General features: G+C 38.8%; 1 protein-coding gene across 1 annotated transcript; it reads left to right on the plus strand.

Moving 5' to 3' along the window:
- The first annotated feature begins 3,033 nt into the window (after positions 1-3,033).
- Positions 3,034-22,208, plus strand: ankrd28b (ankyrin repeat domain 28b). Its single transcript, XM_042489780.1, has 28 exons — positions 3,034-3,233; positions 8,215-8,298; positions 8,811-8,889; positions 9,844-9,914; positions 10,022-10,222; positions 11,385-11,472; positions 12,128-12,270; positions 12,471-12,683; positions 13,108-13,186; positions 13,305-13,419; positions 13,629-13,711; positions 14,780-14,843; positions 14,962-15,030; positions 15,129-15,269; positions 15,451-15,562; positions 15,675-15,701; positions 16,448-16,522; positions 16,619-16,820; positions 17,017-17,104; positions 17,190-17,307; positions 17,609-17,828; positions 18,142-18,229; positions 18,321-18,404; positions 19,308-19,453; positions 19,534-19,616; positions 19,783-19,865; positions 20,034-20,125; positions 20,611-22,208. The coding sequence occupies exons 1-28, from the start codon at positions 3,207-3,209 to the stop codon at positions 20,892-20,894; spliced, it is 3,159 nt and encodes a 1,052-aa protein (XP_042345714.1). The 5' UTR covers positions 3,034-3,206; the 3' UTR covers positions 20,895-22,208.
- The last annotated feature ends 841 nt before the right edge of the window (positions 22,209-23,049 follow it).

Genomic DNA, 23,049 nt, shown 5'->3' on the forward strand with positions numbered 1-23,049 from the left:
GCCTTGAAATGTGAGACTACCCTGGAAAGTTGCCTGGTGAGCATAACCCACATTCTTTCACAAGAGCCCCACAACCTCCCTCCCTTACAAAGCTGTACTACTTTGCCATACTGCTTTTTATTTATTTCAGAATGGCACAGATGCCTCTTGGTGGAGAGTATCATCACTGTGCCCTGCCCAACAGCTTGAGACACATATTGAATAAGTTGCAAATGTTGCTTATTTCAAGTATGTTTCTGGAAGAGGCATAAAGATGTATTGTCATTTATCATTTAAGTGGTTTCAGCAGAAAGAGAATCTACTCAAGCTTTACTGCTCTTAGTGTTTCAATAATGTAGCAGTTACATATTAACCCTTTAACACCTGGATTGACATCAGTTTTCTTGTGCGTATACAGACAACTTTTACCAGCAATTGAATCTTTGAAACCTGAGAAAATTGGTTTGATTTTTGAAAGCTATATCTATAATCTATATCCATAAGTCTTGATATTATATATTTTAAATTATGTTACAGAAAAAAATGTTTTTTTGTTTTACACTTTCTTCATTAGTTAATTTCCTCATTTCATGATTTTTTTTGTTTAGTTTTGTTGTTTTGTTTTGTTTTGTTTTGGTTTGGTTTGGTTTTTGTTTTTTCTTATTGTCATGTAATTTTCTTGTAACATATGGCTAATTTATTGCTATTTTTTGGCCACTTCTTGTTAAGTTTCTCATTGCCCTCTTCCCACATTTTTTATTTTTTCATTTTTTAAAGAGATCAAGCCAATCCCCTCAGATTTCAACAGGTTAATGCTGCATTTGCATTTCGTTGTTGTTTTATTTCTGTACTGAACTGTTGAAGCAGAGTATCTGTACTGCAAAAATCAAATAACGTGCCACGTTACATTACAGTAGCTTATATGCATTTCCTCCACATATAATATATGACACTAGCACTGTTAGTCCTGAAATGCTGCACTGTGAAGTTGGACAGACTCTGTCTGTGACAGATACAGCCAGTTTTGTGTCTAAGCCTTTTGGCACTTGTCCATAATGTAGTCCCTGCCAGTCCAATCTGTGGTATTTTCACTATACAGAGGAAATTATTGTACCACATCATCAGCTGTTGCGGTTGTACAATTCCATGAGTGATAACAGACACCGTTATTCTGAGAAGCATTTAGGCATGGGCTTTTTTCATTACATTTTTTTGAAAGCCTTTGGAATGACCTAGCTGAAGTGATCGGTCGCAAATTAAGTCTTTTAATCACTTAAAAATAAATAAATAAATAAAACCTTTTTTTTTTTAGAATTGCTTTTCATTGATTTCTCCATTTAGGGTTTTTTGCTCTCTGTGTTTTATTATGTGCGTAGTTTTTGGCTTTTGGTCCATTCCATTCTCTTTGTTTCTTTGTTGTTTGTGTTCTTTTTTTAACGTAATGCAAATCGTAACTGTGTTTTAAAAGGTTCTACATACATTTTTATACAATCTGAATTACAAAAAAGTCGCATAATATCTTGAAAACTAAATAATGCATTGCTAGAAAATAACTCATGGATTGTTCAGAAATATTTTGTTTATGTTTTCCATATGTTTTGTGTTGTCATTTTGCAAATTGTAATTTTAAAATGCACGATTTTTGTATTATTTTTTGTTAATGACACAATTTAAATATGCTTATCAATTATTATGATCATTGCACAAGTCACAAAAGTCTACAGTGCACTCAAATTCACACTGAGTCAATTAAATATCCCTAAATTACCAGTAATAAGTACAGCCTTGGGCTTTAAACTCACAAGAGTCTATTTATATTTGTCATTAAGGCCTTGGTTCAATTTGATGCACATCAGCTTTCCCAGCCTGCTTGTAGTTAAAGGGTAAGTCACTAGAGGGCCGCATTTCACCATATTTTGGTGTTAGCTTAAAGGACCTGAAAACAAAGTGGATTTAAAACCCATAAACCTGTGGGTTTTTCAGAACTCGCTTTTTGTTACAATAAATGGCATTATATGCTCTAATTCTCTTTATCTTTATGTCTAATAAACCCATAAGATATGTTCAATAGTGCAATAGCAGATAGAAGTATAATTAAAGGTGTAGTAGGGGCATACAGTCTGATTTGTGCATGTCCATTGCTTTCCTGTAAACTGCTTGTTCAGCAAGTATTTTGTATCCAAACTATGCAATCTGCTTTAAGAAAAAAAAAGACCTTACCCATCAGCTCTCATATTTAATATGATAGGGAAAAGGACAAAGTGTGTTTATAAGCGTTTGGGCATTTAGAACAGCTGCTAATTTGTGTGTGTGTGTGTGTGTGTGTGTGTGTGTGTGTGTGTGCATATTACCTCTTTAGCGAATGGTTGCACACAATTTGGAAACAGATTTCCAGGCTTTAATGGAGCTAATGAATCATACAGCATGGTTTTTGTCTTAGCTTGGGTACGTTTCCTCTCCTGTCCTCTGTCCAGATAACTCCTCTGGAAACCTGGAGGCAAACATGTCAGACACTGTTAATGTTGGGATTATTTTGGGTGACTGTCTTGTTCTGTACATTTTCTTGTATAAAATTAAGTTTTATTAATAATTTTGTTTTTTATACAGCTGTTAATATATAATTTTATTCCCAGTAGCTTAACTAGAGTTGCTTTGCAGCCAAGGGTTGAATGGTTCTCGCTTTTTGTGCAACTTCCAGATGAGTCACTGTGTGTAAATAGAATAATAAGCAGCTGTTAGTGAACAGCCGAGCAAACGGAGCCAAATAACTCGATATATTTATTCAAAGGATGGCAGTATAGTTGTATCGTCATGTGTATTACCTGAATTGCATGGAAAGCTTAGTTTAAATCGTTTGTTACAAAACATGAGAATGTATTGTGACACGAGCGTAGACTGCAAATGCAATATTCAACACAGTGCGTCTGTCACACGGCGCTGTTAGCAACAACCAACCACGAAGTCTCTTACTAGAACTTACAGCCGGTTTGACCAATTGAATCGCATCTTCTTGGGAGGCGAAGTATGGTGGCGGCAATGCTATGGAGTTTCCGCTACTCCTCTGCTTTCATGCCATCAGGTTAGGAAGCTAGCAAGAGAGCTAAGCTAGCGTCACGCTAGGCCTCCAGTAGAACAGCGGGAGAGCTACCGAGATCAAACACCGCTATTCGGAAGGAGACAAATACCCCTTTATGAATCTGCATGAGAACAATTAAAATCCCAGAAATATGGTGGTTCTCAAAATTCGAGACCAGGTAAGCGATCATTGTGTCAAAAGCTGAGCTAAGTTAAAGCTACTGTCGTCTAGCTAACGTTAGCTAGCTGCCCCGATTTCAACATTCGCCAGTGGATTGTAATACGAGTTTCTCCAGCTAATCTCCGAAACGGAAGCATTTCCCCAAACGTTTCACGTGAGGCTAAATGATGAATTGTCACTTAAGGTGTGAAAGCTAAGTGTATATCTCCCGGATAAACCACATTTGGAGTGTTTTGGGCGATTTTAAAAGGCATCACATTTACACCGAGACACATGTTCAAGCGATTGTTGAGTTGCACCCAGCAAATGATACTGTGTTTATCTCAGCAATTAGCCAGAGCCTGCGTGAAATGCTACTAGCTACTGTGAAGTGACCAGTTAGCATGTTCTGACCAAACAATACAACACTAAGCTTCAGTTGATGCTTCCCAGTGATCCTGTGATTTAATAATAGCAATCAAATCTCTGTACTATGTGTGAGGTGAAAAGCATAACAACCAAAGCGATCTGTTGATTGTTAGCTACGTTACTGTGACAACTGGACGTTTGTGACATTTGTTAGCCACCTCAGCTTGTGAGGTTTTAAAGCTATGAGAATGGATAACATGTAAACACATAAATAATAATGGAGCTTTTATGCACCCTGACTAAATGTTTAATCTGGTTTGAATACCTCCTCTGTGCAGTGGGGATCTGTGAGAGGCTTTGTTTAGTGATTTTTTCTTAATTTTAATTACTAAAGAGGGTTTATAACAGTGTTATATATAAGTTAAGCCTTTGAACACGAGTCTTGAGTGTTAAACCCCTTGTAAATGCTGCAAATAATCGAACCGTTTGTGTAACCTATATAGGAAGTAACTTGATACCTAAATGTATTTATTTTGTCTATATAAAATGTATACCTGCATCAGGCAGCTAAGCTGCTTTGTAATGGTTATAATAAATGTATGAAGGGACCAGCAATGTGACAGTATTGGGCATGCATCCTCTAACTAGATTAAATACTTGCCACCTACTTGTGCAAACGAGAATAGCTTCCCGTTATCATTAAAGGGCTGTGTTTTGGACAAGCCTGCTATTCTTGTAGCATATGTACGTGCATGTGTCTATCATTGTGTGTGTGTGTGTGCTTGAATGATCGTGTACCTGGGCTCATGTGAGCCAGTGGAGTTGCCAAAGAGCTGTCTCCATGGTGATGGTATTAACTAGGCTGGCTTGTATGAGGAGAGGAGGTGCACAGTCGTGCAGCCAGAGAAGCATAGAAAATCTCCTACACCAGTCGTGCAGGACTGGAGCACTGAAAACAACAAAATGCAGATTTGTCCTTCCTTTTCACTGTGCGGATAAACAGAAATCTTCCAAATGGAACAGTGTGAGAAGCACAAGTGCCTGTTTGTTACTCTGAATTTATCCCAAGTAACTCTAAGCACTGTTGTACCCTGCAGATATTCATGGGCATTATAGTAAGTGAATGAGAGGATTGTTGTATGTTTGTGTTTTTTTTAAGGGACTGTAAGCTACTTGGTTCTTAGATGGCAATGGTTGTTTTTGTCTTGCTTCCGCTAAATACTTACTGAGCATGAATTCGTCTGTTGAAATGCATCATGTGGCTTACATTTATGAGGGCATAACTATCTTGTCCTGTTGGTTTCAATATACTTCAAAGGGAATAATCTTACCCATGCTGTTACGTATACTTTGAATTATCCATACTAAAGTGCACAGTAGATTTATATTCATTAAACAGTAATAGTGCTTACAAGGTTTGACTTGTGAGACATCATGCAGCAGAAAAGTTAAGTTTATTGCACATAGCACAAATTATGTACAGCTGCTAAAGGTGAAGGTGCTTGATTTCATGCTCGACTTTCATAAAGCTCAGAGTGAACACTGGATAACAATGTGGTTGTGAGTCAATGAGACATATTGGGAGGCTGTTTAGACTGACCAGTTGGATCAAGACACAGGTAGTTCTGCTGGATAAAGTTTGTAAAGTATATGTCTCAAATAAACTGGAGGTCTTTTGTACATGCAGTCTACATGGCTGCACATTAGCTAATTAGCTAGCTGGGTAGCCTGGTGGGCTAAATGAGTGATGAAGCCTTAATCAACAAATGTACTCTGTCTCTGACTGCATGCTACATCATTCTGTATGCAGAAAAATATTCAGCACATGGAAATTATTCAGAGAAATTGACTGTTCAAAGAAAAGATTTGATCAGTGTTGATTTCTTTTGAACATTAGGCTTATTTACTATTTCCCACCAAAGATGTATTTGGGGCAGACAAAGGCAATACAATATAATAAAGGTTTTCATTCCAGCCAATCATTACAGCAAGTGATAAAACCTACTGACTCTTGGCACCTTTTGTAACCAGCGTGTATTCTTTAAAAGTCTTAAAAGGCATTGACTTTATTAATCGAAAAATAAGACCTTAATTGGTATTAAAATGACTAAAATCAGTCTGTCAAAAGTCTTCAACATTTTTTAATAGGATTTTCTTTTTTTAAAAAATCTGATCTTGCCTTGTAAAATCTTGAAGTAATTGGTGATAAACAACTTTAAAACAATTAATGGGATGCCTCTTGCATTGCCATCACGCGGATAAGTATAGAGGAACCAACAACACATTAACCAAATCCAATTAAATGAGAAATTTTTTTACTTGAGAAAAAAGTTTCGTTTTATGTTACAATAAACATTAGGACAAAATTGTTCTTAGCCCTAAGTAATTGATGTGGGTTCATGGTTTTTTTTGTTTGTTTGTTTGTTTTTTTTTTACTTAATATGGTTATTGTAAAATTTTCTTCAATGTAATTCCAAGTGGCATTAAAAATTCTCAAAAAGTCTGAATTCTACATGTCTTAGTCTGTAGGAACCCTGTGTGATATGACCCTCCTGCTTCGTTATCTTATGCTTTGTTTTGGATACATGGGTGCACATTGCTCATTTAGAAACCGTAACTGCTCACTTGTAAAGGGAAGTGCTTGATAATAGCTTACCCCACACATATCTATTATCACCAAATTTCACAGCCAGTAATTGTAGAAAAAACATTTTTAACTGTGGCTATTGCTGCAGTACACCCACATTCATTTGTTTTTAAAACATGCCTAAAGTCAGGGAAGAGTTAAGTTTGAGTGGATGCCAGGAATGTTTTATCTCAGTCTTTCATGGGTAACCAGTTTTGCAGCCTCTGGAGGGGATCCCCTGCCCTCCATGTTCTCCCCATCCATGCCAGCCTCCTCCCACAGGCAGTGGAAAACTGCCTGATCAAAGACTGCTGGTGTTATGGTGGATCAGATATTGTTGTGTGCAGCAGTGTTGAGCAGGCTACCATGTCACATGGAGGTCTATTAGCACACTTAATTATACAGTTTGGGCCTGTTGATAGGGGCATTGATCCCAGCATTGTTTCCAAATCAATTTGCAAATCATAGAGTTGTAACACTGGTTAGTAACCTTAAAAATCACAAGCAGACACTTGATTAAATGTACTGTAGCTTGGTGCCTTCTGGACCAGGCCATTCAACAAAAACAAGGAAGCGATATTGCTAAATTGCCTTTTGGGGGGGGTTTAAACCTCTTATTCATGGTGTGGCAACATTATGCTTTACTAACAAGAGAGCAATTTATATTAGCTGTTGCTTAAAAGTATAAACTTTTACGATTGCAGCTGCAGTCTATTGAAGCTGACTATTGCTTAATGTTGTCATAATGCAGACATTTGTGAAAATATTGGCAAACACACGGACCATATGTTGAAAACGCTCTGACAGGTTTTATGTCGGCTGTGTTGGAGCTTTGGGTTCTAAGTTCGGACTCACTATTTAGAGACATTTTTCAGACAAGTTTTATAAGAGAGCCTTGTCTTACAGGAAGTGTTGACAAAAATGCTGCAACAGTGTCACAATGATTAACTTTAGCTACCCGCACATGGGTAAATATTGCAATAAATCTTAAATATGGTTTCAGTTACATGTCTCAAAAGTGTTTTTTAAGGCACCAATATGAATATTTGCACAAAATAGAAATAAGGAAAAATATCATGTTGTATATATAGCATGTTGCTTATAGCACAGCTGAAGATGTAAAAAATCCACAGTAGTACATTTCCCTTTGGATACACCCCTCAGAAGGGTGGGGCTAATGTAGCTACTATATAAGAAACTAGGGCAGGAATGGCATGATCCATAAGAGTCAAGAACTCCAACATTTTTGCTTTCAGCTTTACCTTGGAAACTTTGTTTGACGTTTATCATCTTTGCTACCTGTTGTCATGTTGGATGCGATAAAACACATCTGCTGTGGATGTTTTCTTTTTTCCGTCTCGGTCTCAGTTGACGATGCAGTCACATGTCTGGACAAAAAGTGAAGATGGACAGCATATCAGACATTTCAAGCATGGTTATGGACTTGAATTTGCTCAGGGATTGTGATATTTGTCTTTGTATAATGGGATAGATGTGGTTTTGCTTGCCAACAGACTGTCAGCAGAGAACAGAATTAGAAAGTGGCTACTCAGTATTTTGTCAGTATCAATCCTGACAGTCTGCCTCCATCATCCTCTGATTGTTGGAGTCATCCTTTTGTACATTTGAATTCCTGTACCTACGTGCCCAAATGTCTTTTTATATCTTTTGCTATGTTTCAGTTTGTGCATTTTAAAAAGACAACAACATATAGGGACATTTTAGCAGCTTAAACATGATTGTGTAAACTGAGCAAATGAGCCGCGTGTGTATTGTGGTGCTTGACGATGACGATCTTGAAGTCTCTCCGAGGTCTAAAGTTTTCAAGGTCTGAATGGTTATTGTTTTCTCAAATTTGACATATACTGTCAGTGTTTCTAGTCTGTCAAACACTATTTTCACTGAGAGCTTGTTGATCTTGCATTCCGTTTTTTTACTTAAATAATGAATGTCTCAGTTAGTGTTGCATTTTAGTCGATTTTGACACAGTCTCTTTCTTTTACAGCCTGCTTTGCTGAAAGCTATTTTCAATGTGGACCCAGATGAAGTACGCTCACTTATATTCAAAAAGGAGGATGTGAATGCACAGGTAATCCCAACCGACTCTCAATCTCTAATCTCTGCATCTGTTTCCTCATATTATTGATATATTTTAAAAAATTCCCAGTGACGCAGAATTTAAAACCTCTGAAGTATAATTGTCCTTGAAAGGCCCCATGTAACTCTTTCAGATGATAGTATTTTGAGTACAAAAAGCACATACTTTGTTTTTACAGTTCCCACGGCATGATCTGGCTCTGCTTTTTTTATTGCATTCCTCAACATTACTGCCTTGGTGGGGGGGGGTTTATTTCAAAATAAAGCTGGTTTGTATTTGCTTGTGTTTAACCTACTTTTTCACTATGAATGGTGACTGTAATGGTTATTATTCCTTTCTAGCGTTGTAATGTTATAAATCGAAAAGTGTGGTTTTAATGTCACAACAGATCAGGGTCATATTAACCTGTAGAAAACAGTGAAGGAGTACAGGGTTTAGATGTAAATGCAAACTGATTTGTTCCTATCTAGTCCAAGTAATGTCTTTCTGCTGTCTTCTTACAGGACAATGAGAAGCGAACTCCATTGCATGCTGCTGCTTATCTCGGAGATGCAGAAATCATAGAGCTGCTGATTCTTTCAGGTAGGTTCTTCAAATGAGAAGTTATGTGCTGAACCTTTTTTAAGTAAAACAAAACTTTATGAACTCAACAGGCATGACAGAAGTCATGCCTGTTGAGTTGAGCTTTTAGAAGTCTACATCAAAGGAATACTATGCAGGATTGTTGCTCGTAAAAACACCAGTGGAAGTAAAGGCCAACTACAGACTTACCCTCATTTGGTGCTTTTCCTTGAGGGTTTTTTTTGGCGCTGTCTCTCCAGGACACCTGCCTCTTACAGTCTAGCACCTTGTTGCTACCTTTTTAGAAAGCCCCGACCTCGGCAGAGCACCATTGGGGTACACATTCATCAACGTCCCGAGAAAATAAGTCAATTCAGGCATAGAGAAATTGGCATATTCAGGCATAAGGCCAGAGTCTCTGCCGAAACACATTTCTATTGGGTCATAAATGATGATTGAAAGGGATTACTTCTGTATAAATTTATACATTGTTTTTTCAGGAAAGTCCCTCATAGAATACTTTAACTAACATTAAAAATATGGCCAAATTCATTATAACAATTTTGGAAATATGTTTCTTCTCAATGTTTAAACTTTTGACAATCACTTTAGGAAAAAATATCATCACCTTTCTTCTCCCTGCCATACATGGAGTTCCTGACGTACTGCTTTTTCTTTTCTCGGTATTGGAGGGAGTGATAAGTGATCAGTGATGTTAAACAGTCTGAGAGCATAAATACATATTTCAAATGCCAGTGTGGCCAGATGGTGCATCTGCATTCAATATTGAGAAATACTTCTACATGCACCCTTTGCAGTCAGCGCTTTTCTTCTGATTATGCAGCAGGAAATATTATAAAACTGGATTCCTAACTGTCATTAAGGCTTCAGTCATTTTGTTGAAATGTTGCATCAGATGTGATCTAACTGTATGACCTTAAACAGTCTTAACAGCTGGTGTCCTTTGACTTTTAGGTGCCAGAGTAAATGCCAAAGATAACAAGTGGCTCACTCCTCTGCACCGGGCTGTGGCCTCCTGCAGCGAGGTATGTGAAGGTCCCTCTGATTCTGTATAACACTCACTGGACTCGCACAATGTTATACAAATCTTAACAGCGCAGAACTTAAACCTGTATGTGATGACTTCTTGCAGGAGGCTGTCCAGGTGTTGCTGAAACACTCGGCAGACGTTAACGCCCGAGACAAGAACTGGCAGACACCGCTTCACATCGCTGCAGCAAATAAGGCAGTCCGCTGCGCTGAAGCCCTCGTCCCCCTGCTCAGCAATGTGAATGTGTCAGATAGAGCAGGCCGGACTGCGCTGCACCATGCAGCCTTCAGCGGTCATCTGGAGGTAACATTTGATTCAGCTGTGAGCTGTGCTCAAAGTGCTTTAATGCCTTCAGTATTGATTGAGTTGTTCCTTAATAGATAAAAATGGCAGCACATTTGATTATCACTTGTTATGAGAAACAAAATGTGTTCCAACTTAAAGAGTGTGTTTGCCTGGCTGTTAGTATAAGCTCTCAGTCTTCCCCCTTTTACCAAGAGGAAGTGTTTCTGCTTGCCTCATAAATGAGTTAACACAATGGGCATTGCAATACAGAACAACTGAACAATGGCTACATTATTGCCTGTTTAAGAAGTGTAAAGTGGAGCATCCCTTTAAAGCTCTGTTGACTACGCAGTGTCAGGAGCTCTGCCAGCCATAACTATAGCCATATTTGTCGTACAGCAAATCATGTAGTGTTAAAGCTGCAATGATTAGTCAATTAATAGATTTTTTTTGATTGACAGAAAATTAATCTGTGACTATTCTGACAACCACTTAATTGTTTAAGCATTTTTTCCAGCAAAAATGCAAAGAATGTGACTTAAATGTGACTTACATTTTAATATTGTTGATGAAAATAGTTTGGGAAAAAGTTTTAAAATGTTGGTTGGGCAGTTGATGACACCACTATAGGCTGTAGGGTATTGTAACAGGATTGTCTCAAAATTTTCTAAAGTTTTGTAGACCAGTCAACTGATTAATGGAGGAGTCAATAATATAATAGTTACAGACCTAATTATTATATAGATGTTACATACACAAATTGCACTAGACAGAGAAACATGTAGTCAGTTGTGTGTCTTCCTTTTAGTATTTTTTTAAACCTTTGACAAGTTTGGATTTTTTTTAGTGCTGCACATAGTAAAAAATATGAGCAAATTACAGCAGGTATTTCAAATGTCTTTCAATACCCATTCATTCAGAAAATAAAATAATAATTTATATCCTTGTGGAAGCTCATCTAATTAACAAGATTAAATCAAAGTAAACTGTATGCACAAACTTGGTGTAGACCAGAGGATCAGTTGGTTAGCCCTGGTATTAAGGCATTAAACACCATGTGTACACAGTGTTTTTTTAAGTTGCCTCACTGACTGAAAGTCAGCAGAATCGGCAGTGTTCAGGTTGTAACTTCCCCTGACGGTTTTCTTGACTGCTCTTTTTTCTCTGTTGCTGCTGTAAGATGGTAAGGATCCTGCTCTCCAGGGGAGCAAACATCAATGCCTTTGACAAGAGGGACCGCCGTGCAATCCACTGGGCAGCCTATATGGGTAAAAAAAAATTTTTGCTTCACATTATTAATTTTCTGAGTTCCTCTCCTCTTGTGGCCAATGAAAGTCTCCAGGACCTTTTTGAAAATACTTTTTAAATTTATTTTTAAATGAGCTGTTTGCGTCATTCAGAGTCTCAATACTGCAACAAACAACTATTTGCTATGCAAAGATAAAGTGATGTAATGGTATTCTGAGCAGAGAATTAAGTCATGCTACTGCTTTGTGTGTTGTAATCCAAGCGTCTTTGTTGTTTCTTGTGGTAACCTGGTCCAGCTGGGCATGCATTTTAGTAAATGTATAAATCCAACTGGCTAGCTCATCAATGCTGCTTTGCATTTCGTTTATACAGCGCTTACCACTGATATTGGGACTATATTGTTGTGCAAGTGTAGTGCCCGCTTTCCGGTACCCCAAGGTTATCTCTGTCAGCACTGTTGCTGTTGTTTAGCACTATTAGCTGCTAGCTGCCAGGTCAACCACCTCCATGTTAAGAACCATGTCCAGTTAAATCACACAAAGGCCAATTAAAGGTGTCAAAATTATTAAAAGGTTTTTATTTGTAAATACTCATGTTCTAATGTGATCATATAAAATAGTTGACCATGTTTTCATGGCACATTTATGTAATTAAATATAATTTTTTTGTCTTCAGGACACATAGAAGTGGTGAAGCTGCTGGCATCTCATGGAGCCGAGGTGGCCTGCAAAGATAAGAAATCTTACACCCCCCTACATGCAGCAGCCTCCAGTGGCATGATCAGCGTTGTCAAATACCTTCTGGATTTGGGGGTGGATGTAAGTTCCACCCACAAGCTTATTGTCACCATACTGCTAGATCTTCTGATATTATCAGGACAGAAATGTAATAACATGTTTTGGATAATGCCTCGACATATTTTTATATTGTGTGTTAAAAAGAGTGACAGTACAATACCAGTTTGTCTTAATGAGAAACAGTGGTGTCATTAATGCTTCCTGTTTATCTTGCTGTCTAGATCAATGAGCCCAATGCGTATGGCAACACACCCCTCCACGTGGCCTGCTACAACGGGCAGGACGTGGTGGTGAACGAGCTTATAGAGTGCGGAGCTAACGTCAATCAGGTGAATGAGAAGGGCTTCGCACCTCTACATTTTACCGCCGCGTCACGCCACGGAGCGCTCTGTCTGGAGCTCCTAGTGTGCAATGGGGCTGATGTCAACATCAAGGTGAGTGAAAACAAAAATGTTGCCTCTCACTATTTCAGCACTGATTAGTTGGAGAAGATTGTTCATCATGATTTGGGAAAGCATTTACTTAATAATTTGCACTCCTTTTCCAGATGCCGCTCTGTCATTGAGAAATAATTAAACCAGTGTTACTATTAACAGTAAATAACAAAGACTGAATATTTGTGGTTAAGAGTCAGAGTTTAAACAGTCACACTTGTGTGTTACTCCAAGTGGTTTTTTGTGTTGTTTATGTAATTCCACTCAAACTTTTTCGTTCAGCTTTTTTCCTACAGTAGACAGATGTCAGCAATGCATTTTATATCTTGTCATAATTTTTTATTTCATGTTATTTTGGGGAATGTACTTTCTAGCTGAAAGCTATAGTAAAGATATACCACCATGTTTTTATTTCACTCCACAGAGTAAAGATGGTAAGACTCCCCTCCACATGACAGCCATCCACGGGAGGTTCTCTAGGTCTCAAGCAATCATTGAGAATGGTGAGCTCCTCTGAAAATTTAGCCTTACTGACTTTATTTCTCACACTGGACTGTAAAACCAAAACTGCCTCTCAGCGTAACACCTGCCAAGTACTTAGTTTATTTCCCTTTTTTTAAGGTGCTGAGATTGACTGTGAAGATAAGAACGGAAATACACCACTGCACATCGCAGCTCGATATGGACACGAGCTGCTCATCAACACCCTCATTACCAACAGAGCAGACACAGCAAAGTAAGTGAGCCTGGTCGCCCTTTTTCAGCAACTGTTACAACTTTATACATCATAGAAGAGCTGCAGGTTAAAACGTTTCCAAAGCGTAACGTAATGTCTGTTTTCTGATAACTGATAAAGATGTTTCTATTGTATTAAAAGTAAATTTCTACTCTTTTGAACCATTAATGTTTTGGTGATACTAAATAACATGATTGTGTATTTTTCAGACGAGGGGTTCATGGTATGTTCCCACTGCATTTGGCTGCTCTTAGCGGATTCTCTGACTGCTGTCGAAAGCTCCTGTCTTCAGGTGAGCAACTCTTTATTCAATGTTACCAACATGAATAGTCACACTTCAAAGTGATGTAAGTCTGGTATTTGAATGGTTCAGTGCATTTCAATAGGTCAAAATTCTTGACAATGTCTGTACTGTAAAACATCAACATCTTATATAAAAGGGCTATGATATGTTAAATTTTTTCAACCAGCCTCTTTCAGCCCAACAACTGGTAATTATCAATATATTCTCGCCTGTGTGTGTGCATACATTTGTACACCTTCTGACTTTAGGTGTGTCTCTTTCTCTGAACTGAGACTAGCTTAACTGCCGCAGAGATGTGTGGCTCGGCAGGAATTATCATATATTTCTGCGGGCGAGAGGCATGCTCATGTGTTTTGGACAGAAAAGAAGTCTTTGACACTGGTCAACATGTCACAGAGTCAAAAGACTGCTGATTGGCTGCAGGTATTTTCGGGCTGCAATTCTCTGCCAAAACATTAAAACTATCCCCAACTTTTAGTTAGGCTGCACTTTGCTGCCGAATAAAACGGTAGCAGCTTATAGTGTCCACAACAGCTTTTCATAGCCATTGCATGGCAGCTCGCTGTGGGCAGCACTTTACTGCTGCTTAGAGTGTTTTCAACATCTCAAAATGCACTACATCCACACTTAAAAGTCTTTCCACTGGTTCAGTAACTCTGGTTTAGTCCAAATAAACCCTTTATTCAGGAGCTAAGATGTGAAAATATGCTGACTTTACATGCTGTCTTTCCCTGCTGCCTCTTTGAGCAGATGCCTGCTGAAGAGCGACTCTCACTCCTCCATTCTTCAGAGGCAGACCAATTAAAAACAGCTGATCAAAATGACAAACATTGCCACAAAATAACAACTGGCAATGTACTAAGCTAATTACTGATAGCTGATATTATTCGTCCAAATGAAACAAAAAAACAGCTAATCAAAATGACAAAAATTGCCACAAAATAACAACTGGCAATGTACTAAGCTAATTACTGATAGCTGATATTATTCGTCCAAACGCCCAGTCTTAATATACAGTATGCAGGATCTCGTTCATAATCCTTTCCTCTGATTCAGGATTTGATATTGATACTCCTGATGACTTTGGAAGGACCTGTTTACATGCTGCAGCTGCTGGAGGGTGAGCATCAGACAGTAGAATAAGATGTTCAGTATTAACTGTGAGGGATAACATGTTCATGACCTATAGCAAAATTACTATCATCATATTTATCATATATTATATTATAACCCCTCAGAAACCTGGAATGTCTCAATCTTCTCCTCAACACGGGGGCAGACTTTAATAGAAAGGACAGCTTTGGCAGGTTTGTGGCATTTAATAATGGTTTTGGATCAGTAGCTTGTGCTCTCCTAGTTCTTTGTTAACTTTGAAGAGAGAACTGAGCTATGTTTGCTTTTCCAGGACCCCTCTGCACTATGCAGCTGCCAACTGTAACTACCAATGCCTGTTTGCTCTGGTGGGCTCTGGGGCCAGCGTCAATGACCTAGACGAGCGGGGCTGCACTCCTCTCCACTACGCCGCTGCCTCTGACACAGATGGAAAGTCAGTAATACTTTGAAAATTCAGTTTGATAACGGAGCGGGTGGCTGTGTGGGAGGCGGGTTATTTTTGAAGGGATTCATGGATAAAAGCTCAGTTGAGTTATTGGTTATGCTGAGTAATGGTTAAAAACTTGAAAGATGATGTTGTTTCCATGACTACAGCCTCTTTGTTGTGTCTGCAGGTGCCTGGAATATTTACTGCGAAATGATGCAAATCCAGGGATCCGGGACAATCAGGGCTACAATGCTGTGCACTACGCCTCGGCATATGGACATCGCCTCTGTCTGGAGCTGGTGAGAACTTCACTGCAGATTCCACAATACATAACAATCAACATCTCTGTAGCTCTGCATTTCTATATTGTAACAGTTTAATGCATTGCTGTTTTTCTCACCCTCTTGTCAGATTGCAAGTGAAACACCTCTAGATGTGGTGAGTTCGATTTGTTCTTCTTTTCCTTCTTCCTAATTTACAGCTTCTTTCACATGAAAAATAATCTTTTGTTTCTTCTTTTGTTTTTACTCCTTCAAAAGCCTTTGTACTATATATCATAATTCCGTCTCTATTATCAATTTTATGGTGTGATAACATCAACAAATTTCTCCTTCAAACAACTGCCTTTATTCAACTTTCTCACCAAAGCTAAATTTTACAAGATTAAATTTCAACACATCAAGAGAACATTATAATTTATCTTCACCTAACAATCATTTTTGCTTATTAGAGCCTGAGCGCATCATAAAGTAAGCCAATGCAACCTCTGAGCTGTTAGCTCCGGCCACCAGCTGCTCACAGCTCACGTAACTAGCTCTCCTCCTGCAAGTGTAAACACAGATTTGTTGGTAACAATGTAGCAATATCAGGGAAACAATAGGGTGTGTCCTCTGCTGCATCAGTAGTGAGTTTACTACATCCTTTCATCCTAAGCACTTTCCATGGAAGATTCTCTATTGTATGTTTTCTGTTGTCCCTAGGACGATGGGACAAAGTCAGTCTTGAGCCCTACTTCTTAGCCTGCCCAAAATTGATGTAATGCATCAGAAATACATCGGTTACTGCCATCACTAAATGTCTTCTTATTTGCTGATCGACAAGGCGAACATGGGCCAATAAATTGGTGCATCCCTAAAGTAATAATATCTGAAGTAGGTTCTAACTTGTTGACCTGGTTTGTTCAGCTAATGGAAACCTCAGGGACAGACATCCTGAATGACTCCGATGTCAGAGCCCCCGTCAGCCCCCTGCACCTTGCTGTGAGTAATGCACATTATCCTTATCCTGCTGTCCTTATTGTGGCATTATTCTCAGCTTCTGCTTATTAATGTTAACATGGTTAATCAATTATTCAGGCATACCATGGTCACCACCATGCTATGGAGGTTTTGGTGCAGTCTCTGCTGGATCTGGATGTGAGAAACAGCCAAGGAAGCACACCCCTAGACCTGGCTGCCTTTAAGGGCCATGTCGAGTGTGTGGACGTCCTTATCAACCAGGGAGCCTCCATCCTGGTCAAAGACTTCACCTTAAAGCGAACCCCCATCCATGCTGCAGGTATGGACCTGGAGTTGCCTACAGTTGAATTTTCAAACCTGTATACATCATGAGATATTGTATTTGATATTTTATTCACTGTACTTTTATTAGCTGTTTTTGTTTTTTGTGGTGCAGATTTGTTTTTAAATTTTCCTGGTTTCAATTGCTATTATTATTATTTTATACTAATAGAGTGTTTATTGTTTTCCTGCAGCTACTAATGGTCATTCAGAGTGTTTGCGTTTGCTGATTGGAAATGCTGATCTTCAAAGTGCAGTAGACATTCAAGATGGGAATGGACAGTAAGTAAAGTGTGTTTATGCCCCCCCCCTAAAAAAAAATCACATACTAAAGTAATTGCTGACATCATTGTCTGTTGTTTCTTAGAACACCTCTGATGCTGTCGGTCCTGAGTGGACACACTGACTGTGTGTATTCTCTGCTAAATAAGGGAGCCAATGTAGAAGCCAAAGATAAGTGGGGCAGGACAGCCCTACATAGAGGAGTAAGGAGATCTTACCATTCTTACATAGACACAAACTGTATATGTACTGTGGAGGACAGTTTGTTTTTTTCATACATCCTGATTTTGATTGCCTGCTTTTGTGTTTTTAGTCATGAGCTTTTATCTTCCAAACTTCATTTTTTCCCCCTTTACCAGTCACATTTTTTACAATGATTATTTGCATGTTTGAGATGTTGCTAGGCATTGGTCAGCTCTCATAAAATCATCCGACACGCATAGTGATTCGTGATATGATCAGTTAACAGTATTAACACCAACATTTACTGTTTTCTGGACGCAGGCGGTGACCGGTCACGAGGAATGTGTGGAGGCCTTGCTTCAGCACAGCGCCAACTTCCTGGTGCGAGACTGTAAAGGGCGCACACCAGTCCACCTGTCAGCAGCATGTGGACACATTGGGGTACTGGGAGGCCTTCTGCATGCTGCCCAATCAGTGGACACACTCCCTGTCTTAACAGACAACCAAGGCTACACCCCACTGCACTGGGCCTGCTACAATGGTACAGAGATTAGGCTTTGAGGACCTCCTTAAAAAAGCAATCAATATAGTAATGTGAATGTACATCTGATGTCTAGTGATGTATGCTCTTAAATACAGACAAAACTGCCAAGAAAATAAAATGCAGAACTTAAGCAAGTGTAGATGTAAAGTAGGCACGGCTGAATTCATTTTTCATGCTTGTTCTTGATTCAGTTCTTTCATGACTTTTCCTTATGCACCTGCAGGCTAAATTTTGACGCACGTTGATATGGAAAAATAGAGCTGTGATTGGGAGATGAAGGCTGATCTGTGTAATTTTCTCTCTCCTGCAGGTCACGATACATGTGTGGAGGTTTTGCTGGAACAAGAGGTTTTTCATAAGGCCGAAGGCAATTCTTTCAGCCCCCTGCACTGCGCTGTGTAAGATCTTGAGTCATCTATTGTTTTGATCAATGAGCCTGAGGACAGGACCTCTGACGGATGAAATAATGTGCACTTTTCGTTTCTTTAGAATCCATGACAACGAAGGTGCTGCTGAGATGCTGATAGACACTCTGGGCCCTGCTATTGTCAATGCCAAAGACAGTAAAAACAGGTACATGCACATCATAGTCACAAGTGCCAAGCCTCAAGGTTACGGTAACTAAAGCTGGAGCTATTGATTATCTGGTTGAATAACTGATTATTTATCAGATAAAAAAAAAAAAAAAAAGCTAAATATTATTTCCAGCATTTTATACAAAAACAAAACTTATCCCTTCTCTTTTTGTACAAATTTAAACATGCCAAGTTTTGCAAATTTAAAAAAAAAGAGATCAAGAATAAGTGCAGACAAGGCCACTACAATAAAAAATGAAGTTAAATAAATGGACATGAGGGATGCAGCCATGCGCTGATAATAAAAGTTTTATAACTAGTTATTTCATCAGATGTTGCTCAGGTTTTTGTTGTGAAGAAATAAAGAATTCACTTTAGATTGTCTCTGACCATTGGCATGAAGTATTGTAAAAGCTGCATAATGACATATTATACTCCAGCGTCTCTCTAGCCTCAAGTGCACAATTATAAAGTAATGTTGTGTGAGCGTCAGCAACAAAATCAGCTCTCGATTGGTATGTCCTAACTCCTGTCACTCACTTTGAAAGTGCCACAAAGTATGCATACACACAGTGGTGTGAGTACACAGCTGATGGGCTCATGTTTGTTTACTCCTATGACCTAATAGGAGTGCATATTTAATAGATTTGGTTTGGAAAGAGAGCACTGATGTTTCGTGATGTGATGCGCTCACTTGCTGGACATGGTGGAGACATTACCATAGTGTGTGCCGTACATAATAACATAGACCCAACTAATCTATAATGAAACTCAACCTTTTTTGTAGTGGATTTTAATAAATTCAATTGATTAGTTGCTACAGTCCCATTTGTAATTGTAATCAAAACCTCATTATGACTATATGATAGAAATGAGCCTTGTACTGTTATTAATTTTGCAGGACTCCACTACATGCAGCAGCCTTCACTGACCATGTAGAGTGTCTCCAGCTGCTGCTGAGCCACAACGCTCAAGTCAACAGTGTCGACGCCGCAGGGAAGACCCCGCTGATGATGGCTGCTGAAAATGGCCAGACCAACGCTGTTGGTATGAATGCTCCACTAATATCTCTGTGGGATGTAATAATCAGTGCTGTATTGAATTAACATCAATTTTTTTCCTGTTAGAACTCCTAGTGAGCAGTGCAAAAGCAGATCTCACTCTGCAGGATGCTGTGAAGAACACTGCACTTCATCTCGCCTGCAGTAAGGTTTGTATTGCCATATGGTGGCACTGTTCTGACATTCTACAGCAGCAATATATAGCATGTTCTTGCAAGCATGTGTTGAAAGTGCTATAAACAGTATGCACTGCCATAAGAAGCTATTCTGTGTGGTTGTTTGTGATGTTCATCGCACCATACCTGTTTTCTGCAGGGACATGAAACCAGTGCCTTGTTGATATTGGAGAAGATTACAGACAGAAACCTCATAAATGCCACTAATGCCGCCTTACAGACGTATGTATCACTTGTATTACATTTGTGTCTCGTCTGTTGCCACAACTGATGAAATTGAGAGGTGGTGTGGGTGGATTACTGTGAAGATTTGAATTATTAATGTAGAGATGCAAACTGTAAAATATCAACTTCCCTGTCAGCGCATTCATGATGTATCTTTCTTTAAAGGCCTCTACACGTGGCTGCAAGAAATGGCTTAACTGTGGTGGTGCAAGAGCTGCTTGCAAAGGGAGCCAGTGTACTTGCAGTCGATGAAAACGGTAAATTCACTTTCTTATTTTTCTTTTACACCATCACCTTTCATATATTTTGGGCTTTTACAATATATCAGGGGGAGCCACCTAAATATACATCCTTATGGAAACAACACAGTCAGACATGCTTGCTTACCTACAGCAAAAATATCTTTACAAATGGCTATTTGGCTGCTTTTATTTTCCAGTTTCAATTCATTCTCTACGTGAGGCATTTTAGCAATGTGTTAACCTTTTGAAACATGTGCCAAATGTTGTGAGTAAACTTAATTTAGGAAACAGATAACAAGACAATTCACAACGATGTAAAAACAGGATCAGAATTTGATCAGGTGATAACCAAGCAAAAGAAACTTGCCTTGCTTACTGCTAGATGCCAGTAAATCCTACACACTTGACTTTCTTGAACAGATGAACCACCAATGCCAGAAACTGAAACTGTGTATTACGTTTATAAAGTATGTAACACTGGTCCACTGTTTTTGTTTCAGGTTACACACCTGCCTTGGCTTGTGCCCCCAACAAAGATGTGGCAGACTGCCTAGCCCTCATCCTGGCCACCATGATGCCTGTGTCCCCCTGCACCCCGGCACCCACCCTCCCTTTCAGTGCCATTAACCACTACACCACCAGCCCCTCCAAGAGTGTCACCTTCGACAGCCTGCCGGCACTGCGCGATGAACACAGCTCCTACTGCAGCTTCAACAACATCAGCCATCATGACGGCCTCTACAAAGACGAGGAGCTCAATGACTCGGACTCAGAGACGTACTGAGGGATGGGAGCGAGCGATAAATGCATAAACACACACTGTGTCTTAAAAATCACCCACCGCCAGCTTGGGAGGGCAGAAGAAGAAAGAAAAGCCCCCACAGGAGCCTTAAGAGTTCCCTCCCCACCAGAGAGCAAGAGAGGGAGGAGGTGCAGCAGGCTGGCCCACACTCATCCCGACCTCATCCAGCACCAGGTGTCCTTCAGCTGATACTGGACCTCAGTAACCGCTGCTTAACCAACACTGACTTCTTGAGTGCTAAAAACTGTACTCGTTGGGCAGACAGCGATTTTTGTATGGCAATAATTTGCTAAAGAGGGATGGTAGCACTTCACAGAGAGCTAAACCGACAGGGACCAAAAGACATGTATGCATTTTAAGCCAGTTTTAACTGTGTAAATGCAACTGGGAATTTGTGGGTTTATTGGTTAATTGGGGGGTGGAGCCAGTTTTAATTTTTGAAACGTCTTGATGAGTTACAGAAGGTTGATATCCGCACACCACATCCGTCAGAATGCACTTGTCATCAACTGTAAATCGTACAGGCAGGAAATCATTTATTTTTTGAGATCAAAATTTTAATATACCCATGTTCATGTCTTAAACTCTTTATCCTCTGGGGGTAAAAAAAAATAATCTGATTTACTGACCTAAGTCATTTAAAAACATTTGATATGTGCACCAGGTTAGTTTTAAGTTGATCAACCTTACCTTTGTATATTGACCTGTCCATTGCGGTTTAGTCTTTCAAGAATAAATTATTTGTGTAATTTCGGTTCCTATTTATGTGTTCATTTTGTGCCTTCATTAGTTACTAATAAAGATGAGTTTGTTGAGGCAGCTGTAAAAGTACAGTGATGCGCACTAGGTAAGTAATGAGACACTTCTAAGAAGCACTGATCCTGTACTGAGGTATCTGAGGCTCAGCTTTGTGACAAGAAACACTGTAAACCAATGATAGGACAGCGTTTGATTTTCTTCTGTTTGAATATTTTTTGCTCTTCTATTAGTCAATGTTTGTTGACAGGTTTTGCTTGCTTTAACTTCAGAAAAAAAGAAACCACTTGATCCTACCATAATTCAAAACTTCCCTTTTCTGTCTGTTAAAAAATCCTTTTAACTGGAAATATGTACAATACATTTGCTAGCTTCTTTAGAACGGAAAAGATGTTTTTTTCTTTTCCTTGCTTTTTCTTGAAGAGGGATGAAACTAGCATGTACATAGAAATTATGACTGTGAATTCAACGCTCCAATGAATTCTTTCAGTACTGAGATTGCTGTATATTTTATGAGTAATAAAGAAATGAGTTATTTAATAATGAACATGAGTCTTTTTATGGAGTATTGTCTTTTCATTCTAATAAATACATGGCATGTTTAAGAGGTAGGAAAATCACAGGTGTAAATAAAATGAATGATGACTGAGTTCCATTTAGCTGCTTCAGTTTCAGGCTGATCGTAGTGTTCATGCTATCTGTCATGGTTTACAGGGACACCCTGGATACAGCAGTCTTTGTTAATTCTGTAAGAACATCCGTGCTTTAACTTGTCTGATCATTCAGTAAAGTAAAATATAGCACCCGAACGCCCATATATATATATATATATATATACTTTTTTCAAATACTGCTCAAATTTATCAGTTTTACTTTATCCTTCAGATTACAAGTGTGTCATCTGTGTTTTTGAAATTTTATGTTTATGTTATGTCTGTGTAGCCTTGGCCAGGGCACTCCTGTAGAAGTTGAGTTATTATTATTACTATTAAGTAAGTAGTACAGTTTGCAGAGTGACAACCAAAGAGACAGCAAGATCCATTGAGATGTTTTAGTGCATTCGACTTATTCTTATTCCAAAACATTAATAATGTAAACAATATAATGATCTAGGCCTTAAACCCTCTCCCAATAAAGAATCATATGCACAATGTATCTCTAGCTTGCTATGATCAGTTATGTAATATTTCAAATACTAATACATGACATTTAAATTCGATATAATCAGCTGAGAGAAGTCTGTGGTAGCAGTTCAAGTCAGAGCTCCACAATGAAAACAAAGGCAATTCAACACATATTGTTAAAATCTTTTTAAGTGTCAGATTATTTTAGATTTTGACATTTTGACTGGAAATCCCTTGTAAACAGTACGTGTGAAGTA

The sequence above is a fragment of the Plectropomus leopardus genome, chromosome 7 (genome assembly GCF_008729295.1).
Source record: "Plectropomus leopardus isolate mb chromosome 7, YSFRI_Pleo_2.0, whole genome shotgun sequence".
Taxonomy (NCBI): domain Eukaryota; kingdom Metazoa; phylum Chordata; class Actinopteri; order Perciformes; family Serranidae; genus Plectropomus; species Plectropomus leopardus.

Excerpts from the sequence above, each read along its gene's own strand:
- ankrd28b (XM_042489780.1), top strand. The coding sequence starts at position 3,207 with ATGGTGGTTCTCAAAATTCGAGACCAG. Across the intron at positions 3,234-8,214 it reads TTCTCAAAATTCGAGACCAG|CCTGCTTTGCTGAAAGCTAT; the intron begins GTAAGCGATCAT and ends TTTCTTTTACAG. Across the intron at positions 18,405-19,307 it reads GCCAAAGACAGTAAAAACAG|GACTCCACTACATGCAGCAG; the intron begins GTACATGCACAT and ends TTAATTTTGCAG.